Source organism: Monopterus albus, unplaced genomic scaffold (assembly GCF_001952655.1).
Source record: "Monopterus albus unplaced genomic scaffold, M_albus_1.0 scaffold357.1, whole genome shotgun sequence".
In the NCBI taxonomy this organism is placed as follows: Eukaryota; Metazoa; Chordata; class Actinopteri; order Synbranchiformes; family Synbranchidae; genus Monopterus; species Monopterus albus.
In genome coordinates this window covers 78,988-87,284 of record NW_018128237.1, presented here as the reverse complement: position 1 = coordinate 87,284, position 8,297 = coordinate 78,988, and the positions used below count along the sequence as shown (strand labels likewise).

At 42.7% G+C, this 8,297-nt stretch overlaps 2 protein-coding genes across 2 annotated transcripts in view; one reads left to right on the top strand and one right to left on the bottom strand.

Annotated features, from left to right (window-relative positions):
- atpaf1 (ATP synthase mitochondrial F1 complex assembly factor 1) overlaps nucleotides 1-5,353 on the top strand; it is a 6,376-nt gene extending 1,023 nt beyond the window's left edge. The window contains exons 2-9 of the mRNA XM_020625529.1: nucleotides 987-1,095; nucleotides 1,413-1,469; nucleotides 2,140-2,202; nucleotides 2,347-2,397; nucleotides 2,993-3,040; nucleotides 3,299-3,394; nucleotides 4,254-4,361; nucleotides 4,798-5,353. Coding sequence (XP_020481185.1) covers nucleotides 987-1,095; nucleotides 1,413-1,469; nucleotides 2,140-2,202; nucleotides 2,347-2,397; nucleotides 2,993-3,040; nucleotides 3,299-3,394; nucleotides 4,254-4,361; nucleotides 4,798-4,980 — 715 coding nt within the window. The 3' untranslated portion in view covers nucleotides 4,981-5,353. The remainder of the gene's footprint in view (nucleotides 1-986; nucleotides 1,096-1,412; nucleotides 1,470-2,139; nucleotides 2,203-2,346; nucleotides 2,398-2,992; nucleotides 3,041-3,298; nucleotides 3,395-4,253; nucleotides 4,362-4,797) is intronic.
- A 1,731-nt stretch (nucleotides 5,354-7,084) lies between these two features.
- rhpn1 (rhophilin, Rho GTPase binding protein 1) overlaps nucleotides 7,085-8,297 on the bottom strand; it is a 14,776-nt gene continuing 13,563 nt past the window's right edge. Inside the window, 2 exon segments of the mRNA XM_020625528.1 lie at nucleotides 7,085-7,282; nucleotides 8,022-8,171. Coding sequence (XP_020481184.1) covers nucleotides 7,085-7,282; nucleotides 8,022-8,171 — 348 coding nt within the window.

The window sequence follows — 8,297 nt, the reverse complement described above, 5'->3', positions numbered from 1 at the left end:
CTTCACCTTCCACATTTTTTCTAGCTCTTCTTTCAGCCCTTGGTATTTCTCAAGCTTCTCGTGTTCCCTCTTCCTGATGTTGCTATCGCTTGGGATTGCTACATCTATCACTATGGCCTTCTTACTCTGTCCACCACCACTATGTCCAGTTGGTTGGCCATTATCAGTTTGTCAGTTTGTATCTTGAAGTCCCACAGGATCTTAGCTTGGTCATTCTCAACCTCCTTTGGAGGTGTATCCCATTTTGACTTTGGGACTTCCAGCCTGTATTCGGCACAGATGTTTCTGTACACTATGCCAGCCACTTGGTTATGGCGTTCCATGTATGCCCTGCCTGCTAGCATCTTGCACCCTGCTGTTATGTGCTGGATTGTCTCAGGGGCATCTTTGCACAGCCTGCACCTGGGGTCCTGTCTGGTATGGTAGACCCCGGCCTCTATTGATCTTGTACTTAGAGATTGTTCTTGTGCTGACAGGATTAGGACTTGCCTTACTCTCTGCAGGTAATTGGTGGTTGCTGCTTTCCTTGCAGCCTCTTCATGGTTCCCATTTGCCTGTGGGATCCCAAGGAAATATTATGAAATAAACTCAAACTTCCAACAGACCCAAGTTGGGAAGGTAACGCCTTTTTCTTGCTCGGCCTCTGAAGAAACATTGCTGAAGTGGAAACGCTGTAGAACAAGTTGACCTTCATAATGTACTGAAAAAAATTAATAAATAAGTAGCTGGAAGGTTGGAAGTTATTCTGGAAAAGGGTGGTTTCACGTAGAGCAAACAAGTTACTAGTATAATGCTTTATCAGGCTGAGGCCTCTTCTCTGAATCAGTCACAAGGCATCCTGGGGAATGTAGCAAGTAAAGGAATGCACATTTGCCAAATCTGGAGATTATTGCTGCATTAAATCACAACACAAAATAATGCTGGTAAACAATGGAAGAGCATTCATCCTTTTTGGGTTCTTACCAAGATGTTTGATTTGTTTTCAGTGCCAAACCACAGGAGTACAAGGCCCGGCTGGATAAACGCCATGAGGCCAAGAAGGAGGCGCTCGGACATTCCGAGCAGGCTGAGTTCATCAGACACATGGAGAAGGAGGTGGAGTATCAGCTGGTGGCGCTGCAGAATAGAATAGCAAGGAAAAATGCTTTGAGAAGCCTGAAATAACAAAAAAGCCACAAATGCAGTCCACCCCAGTGTACGCTGTTAGGAATTTACATTGCTAGGAATTAGTTTTTAGCTTCATCTGACAAACTGTGAGATCACTGAACAACTGAAACATCTTAGCATTTACTGGTAACATAAAGGAAAATGTTTGATCTGTTATACTGGCTTCATTTCTTTGCTTTCCTGTGACAGCTCTTGAGCACAGTGGTATGAAAGTGATGTGGCTTTTGTTGTTGAAATCTTCCCAGTTGGAGGAAAGGGACAAGATTGCTGCTGGAGCATCTGGAGGATTCACAAAGAACAAGGTGAGATGAGCCGAGGAGCAGTTTAATCAGCTTGATCTGCCAGAGGATTGGTTTTACTTTAAATTCCTTCTTCTGCTTTGAATGGTGTTTTTATTGATTTTTATCAGATACACATTAAATAATCACAAAAGTCTTTTGACACAACCCATTATATCAATGTCCTAAAATTGCTAATTGTTCCACACTAAAGGTCAGAAACCCAAAGATATTTCACCAACACTGACATGAAGCGGAGAGAAGCACCAATGTTTCATGTTTGAAAAGTTGAAACCAGTTAACTTTGGCATTTTTACTCAAACAATTAGTACAGTCTCAGAATTGACAGAGATAAATTTGACTGACAAATCAGTGAATTGTTTTTGTGCAGGTCTCAGCTTTTTGCATTTCTGTCATCTTGTTCTGTGGAGTTCTGGCTGCTGTGTTTGAAGATACTTGAAGCAAAAAAAATGTGCTTTCACAGTTTCTAGGAGCATTTACAATGTGAACATGTCAAATGAAATCAGAGTTGTTGTAGCTTTTTGTTCTTGCATTCTGTTGTGTGAAAAGACGTCTGTGTTTATGCATGTTTGACCCAAATTTTGGCTGCAAATCACACACACCCTCGCAAAACAAAAGCTGATGATGATGAAGAAGTGTGCAATGGTAACAGACCATGTGATGTGTTCATCAGACACTGGACTCCATCCTCAACCTGGCGATGATCCAGGACAAGACGGGGGAGGAGATTGCAGAGGTGAGTGTTTGGGTGGCGGGGTCTGCCTCACTTATTCTATTTGTCAATGCACTGTGGCCTTACTCTTCTCTATCCACATGTAGTCGCATCATTCCCTGTGGCGGCTCACACTGTTTGCTCTGACCTTGTGCGTTCTTTCCTCAGCTTTGGATGAAATATTACTCGACTAAGGACACGATCAGCGCTGTCATCCCTGTGAGTTTTGCACTGACAACATGCTGATACAGCAGTCTCCCAGCATTCCCTGTTTACCTTTGTCACTTTTGTCCTTTAAATGAGTTTCATGTGTGGCTTGAATGAACAAAATTAAGGTTTTGACTGCTTATTGCATTTCATCTTTGTGACCCGCACAGCCAGATAGAGGTTATTTTTTGCATAGTTGTTTCAGTGAGATTTGGTGGAAATTACAAGTGACTTGTTTCACTGTGGAACCACATCTTACAGACACATCTTTCAGCCATGTATAAATCACTTTACATTTTTGCTTAAAACTGCCAGTGGTGTGTAAAGCAACATTTTTCTCTGGATTTATTCAGGGTTAATAACAACCACTACCTCTACATTTTTCATATCATTCCACTTTACAAATTTCATCCTGTCACTGCTGTGTATTTGGATGAGCACAAGAAGTTACTGCTTGTTTTTCTGATACTGTGTACTTCATGTAATAGACCCATAGTTCTGTATCATAGTGTAAATAAAGCACAGACAGACATTTGTATCAATCCAACAAGGAAATGTTCACACCGGCTGACATCTAGCGAAGGTCTAATGCTTTCCTTTATCCCAGACACAGATCTACGAGGTGATGATCAGCAGGTCAGGGTCGTGTCCCATGGTGAGATCACTGCTGCTCACACAGCAACATGTTGACAAAGAGCTGCGCTAGAAATATTGGTTTGCTGTCACAACCAAAGTCAGTGGTTATTTTGTGAGAACACATGACATCTATTAAAATTTATCAAATCTGCCTAAACAGTTGCAACATAGCTATAATCTGCTAACTTGATGTTTTGTTCTCCTGCTTCCAACCAGCCAGAATGTGCATCACACCTTTTCTCCTCGACTGTTCTAACTCGTTCCTCTTGTGCCTCAGTTCCTGTATGCTCTGCCTCAGAAGGAGGGTTACGAGTTCTTCGTGGGTCAGTGGTCGGGACACGAGCTCCACTTCACCTCCCTCATCAATGTCCAGGTAAACCACCTCACATGCTGCTGGAGATTCAAACCATCGACCAGTTGACTAACTTCAGCTCTGAAGTTTGTACTATGTGGACTGTTTAATATTTGCACTGAGCAACAATGATGTGAAACAAGTTCACAAATACAGCAAAAGATGTTTCACCCTCTGTTCTAGAATTTGAATCTGCATAACGTTCTTTAAATGAAACACAAATTTAAAGGTTTTCTGTCATATTAAGAAACAAACATAACTGCAGTGCAATGTGGGGCGGGACAGCAACATCCTTTCTGGTCTCTTAGTCTTTTCTGACATTCCCAGGTTTAAAAAAAAAAGGTCATAGAGCTCAGTTATGTTTTAAATTAAGTGTCTTATGTTTTTTAATGCCTATAAAATAATGTTGCAGTAGACTAACACATTTTCAGTTTTTCTTTTTTAATAAATCTGCAAAAATGTCAAACATTCTGTGTTTTTCTGTCAATATGGGGTGCTGTGTGTACATTAATGAGGAAAAAAAATGAACTTAAATGATTTTAGCATATGGCTGCAATATAACAAAGAGTGAAAAACTGAAGGGGGTCTGAATACTTTCCGTACCCACTGTATGATCTAAAAGTTAATGGACCAGTTTTCGGTGTTAAATGAGTTTGGAAACTACACAAAGCTTTGGAAAAAAAATAAAAATAAATATGGTGTGTGGTCTATTATAAATATACATGCAAATGATATTCAGAGAACATGAATATGAAGGCTAAATGTATTAACAGAGCTGTGATCCTTAAATCAGCATAATATAAATGATGTAATGATTATTTTGAACAGGCTTTGAGGTGATGAGTTAACGGAGGTCTTCTCTGTCCCTCTTTGTTTCCAGATGCTGGGTGAGAACGCTCCCAGTCAGCTGATCCTCTACCACTACCCAGACCTGAAGGAGGAGAAGGGCGTGGTCCTCATGACAGCTGAGATGGACCCCAAGTTTATAGTAAGTCCTTTACCAGCCTGGCCTCACCAGGCTGCACCTGGATTAACGGACCATACTGGGTTTTTTGAGTGCTCTGTTTTATTATTATTTCTCTGTGCTGATGACAGGTGTGGCCGGTGGTGTTATGTTTTCGGGTTCTCTGTCTGGCCCATTCTCATGAATACAATATCTCAGGAACATCTTGAGGACATTTCTTCAACACTCACACATTCCTTAAAAGTATTTACTGCATATGAGTCTGGACAGTCATGCACGTAAGCTGCAACCTGACTGGCTGGTGGAAGCATCCAGCCGCGAGGCAGTAACTCTAGTTTACACAAAAGGGCTCACATAATTCAGTCCACACATGGTCCAGGTTCTGTCATCTCATAGAAGACTTGGTGAAGGCTGATGATAATGTTTGTGTATTTAACTTTCTGCCCTTCTTCTTTCCCAGACTGTCCACCAGGCGCAGTGCTTGGCCAATCAGGTGCAGCTGTTTTACAGCACACAGAGGCAGGAGACGTACCGCCTGGTGGAGATGTTTAACCACCACCCAGCAGACTTCAAACACATGTCAGTGATAGCAGAGCTGGAACAGAGCGGCTTGGGGCCGGCAGTGCCTCCTGGAGGGTCATAGAGCCTGGAGATGGACTGAAGTCTCCGTCAAACCGCCAGCTGGCTGATTCCCAGGGACTGTATTTCTTCTTTTAAATACGCAGAGATGTGCATCTTAGCTTAACACTTTCCATTTGGGATATACCTGTTCTTCATACTGTGTATAAAGTCTGCAGCTGTGATTTAAGTCAAAGAACTTTTACAGGAGCATGAGTAGCTTCTCATGAACCCATGAACTCTGTCTGGGACTTGATAATCTACTACACATCTTTTCATTCATCAAGCAAAGTATGTGGTAAACATCAGTCCATTATTTAATAAATAACACTGTGGCTTACTCTCTATCAGACTGGACCCCAAAAACGCATAACCGTTAATAAATCATCTTTACTGAATTGATTTCATGCTGATTTATACAAAATAACATTCTGCCGGTTTTTCCATCTTCTCTGCTTGAAAAGGCCTTGGAGTCATTGTCCTAGTCAAACACTGGGAAGAATCTTGTGGTGCAGGTATTTTTTGTTTTGTGCAAGCATCGTCTCTGGTGACTGGTCATGTAAGTTTATGCTGTCTTTGCTTTAGTGATATTACACATTTTCAGGGTGTGGGGTAGCTGTCCCAGATCTCACCTGTTATTGGCAATGCACATTTTTGTCTGCTGCACTGTTTTCTTGAACCTTCCCCTGAGGAGTTGTTAAAGTCTAACATCTTTAAATTGTACACAAGGTACATCCTCAGTCTTTTATGTTTGCTCCTTGCTCAACCTGGAAGTCCCGCAGCTGTTATTCCTGCTCTCAGGATTGAGGCTGCGGCTGGAGGAGCTATAAGTGAGGACACATGAGAGCATCCTTTGCTCGAGTCCTTTCTGGACTGACGCCCTTTTATCAGACTTGAGTTGAGGTTTGATGCTTCCAGTGAAGGAAGGGTGTCTCGTGTCTTTAAACGTGTTTCCTCAATTCCTCTCTCCTTGCATCTTATGTGGGCGGGATTAAGATGCAATTGAGAGAAACGTGGATGCAATTAAGAGACATAGGATGTACCCAGTGTCCTGTGATATTCAGTCAGCAGCAGTGACTCATAAGTCTGAAGAAGCACAGCTCTGAAAGCTGCACACCTGATTCCACAGTGCAAAAGGATGCCACCCTGGAGGATGTATGCATTCAGCACTGTTATACAAGTGCCAGGATGCCAGAGTAGGTTAAACTCTTTAACTTACACTGTCACAGACATTTTGTACAAAACTTCTGAACATTTGGAGATTTGTTTTTACTTATGGACTGGACACTGTTGATTTGTTTCAGTGCCAGAAGGACGAGGAGGTCGTCTTTGAGACGCCATCAGAACACTGTCATAGTGGCTTTGTGGGCTCTCGTCTCCATCCAGGGAAACCAAGAACATCCCTTCACGTATTTGCTTCAGCAACCCAGGCTCGGTGTCCACAAGTGCCACTCAATGTAAGAAGCATTCAAACATTCACAAGTAGCCAGGATTCTGCTGATGCGTTGTCCATAGTGGCCTCAAACGCTGCTGTACATTTAAGAAGTGTAGAGGCTGCTTGTTGTAGTACCATCTTGTAGTACTTCTCAGATCCACTTTGCTAAATGCAGTTTAACTTGTTGGTGGGGACTAATTTAAGGTTCAAGCTTCTTGTAGTTGAAAAGTTTCAATTCTCTCATTTTTACCCAATAGTATACTTGCATTGCATTTTCTGTGCAAATGAGCTGAATATAAAATTGTCTTCTCATTCTGTCTCAACATGACTTTAGAATCCAAGACAGTGCACTGCAGTTTATCCTCCCGAGGAACAGTTTAATTTTTGACATGCTGTGGCAGCAGCTGTAACTTCCTCCCTCTTCACTCAAAGTAGCCAAACGCTTGTTTACAATATATTCTAGCTGCTTTGTGCACTTCCACACGTTTGTTGGCCAACAACATTGCCAGAAACACTGAAGTGTGCTGCAGCAAAACAGCAGTCAGGTTCACCACTTTAACTTAACTTCAGTTGCCCTGTGCTCTCCCTGCGCCAACACAGGAGGCTGTGCTTCTTGGCCAGTCAGTCCGCAATCCTAATGGCACCATGTGCTCTGCTGCTGTGACTCCCTGAGTGCTTCCTCCACTGTCATGTCTCAGTACATGGCCTCAGTGTCGTGGATGCTTCCAAATAACAGACTGAAGGTGCTTCCTAGTCTCTTAGTGACCCCGCTGCCTTCCCTCTTCTTCTTCCTGTTCCAGTTCAGTTTTTTTTTGGCCCCAGCTGGCAGACGCAGCTGAGTATTTTCCTTATTGCTGCTGTGTGACACCATGATCGCTCTCCTCTCTGCCTCCTGACACACACAGGAAATGCCCCAGTCACTACACAGGTGAGCACACACACATTACAACACAAACTCAGGGTCCGAAATTAACTTTCTGACTCACCAGATGAGGTGGCTGGTGGATGGGGAAAAAAATCCACCGGCCAAATGTTTAAGTATGGTCTCTTGTCTGTTTCAAAGTGGCACATGTTCTGTGGGGACCTGCTGCTTCTTAATGGTTATGGTCAAATGATTGGTTAGACAGACTTGGACAGTAAGTCTGTGCTCTATTCTTTTAAAACACATCTTAACTGTGATGAGAAAAGGTGAAACTAATGATACTGGAATTTACATAAGTCCAGTTGCGAACACTGACAGTAAGTCCAAGTCACACCGTGTCTACACCAAAAGTGTTTCAGCCCTGTGTCTGAGACACGCCTGTAACTAGTGCTCTATTCTTTTAAAACACATCTTAACTGTGATGAAGTGTATTTTTATGCTTGGCTCAGAAAGCCAGAAGCAGAATAGGAGCTGGTGTTCACAGAATATGGGTGTGTGTGTGTGTGTCTCAAACTCTGACACAAACAAAAGCAGGGCACCCACAGTGGAGATTCATGATACTCTTTTATTACATTACCATTTGTCTACAAACATTCACCCACCAGTGTGGCAGGTAGTCTTCTGAGATTTACTTGCCAAATGATAAATCCTACCTGCATTTGGTGCCTGGCAGATGCTAATTTCGGACCCTGCACAAGCTCACACTTACTTGTGTATCATGTGAGTGTAAAGTGACCACACTGAGCTTCAGTCTGTCACTGCAGCTCTTCAGCAGGTGCACCACTTCACCATGTTTGCCCCATTTACAGTCGTGTCCATCCACTGCCACAATGTAGTCTCCCTCCCTCAGTCCTGCCTCCTGAACAACACACATCGTTTGTGCATCGCCAAAAAGTGCAGATGAAATTGTGCTTGTGCTGATGTTAAGCTACCTTAAACATAAGGCAGGACTCTTTTCAGATTGTACAGAAAAATATACAGTGGA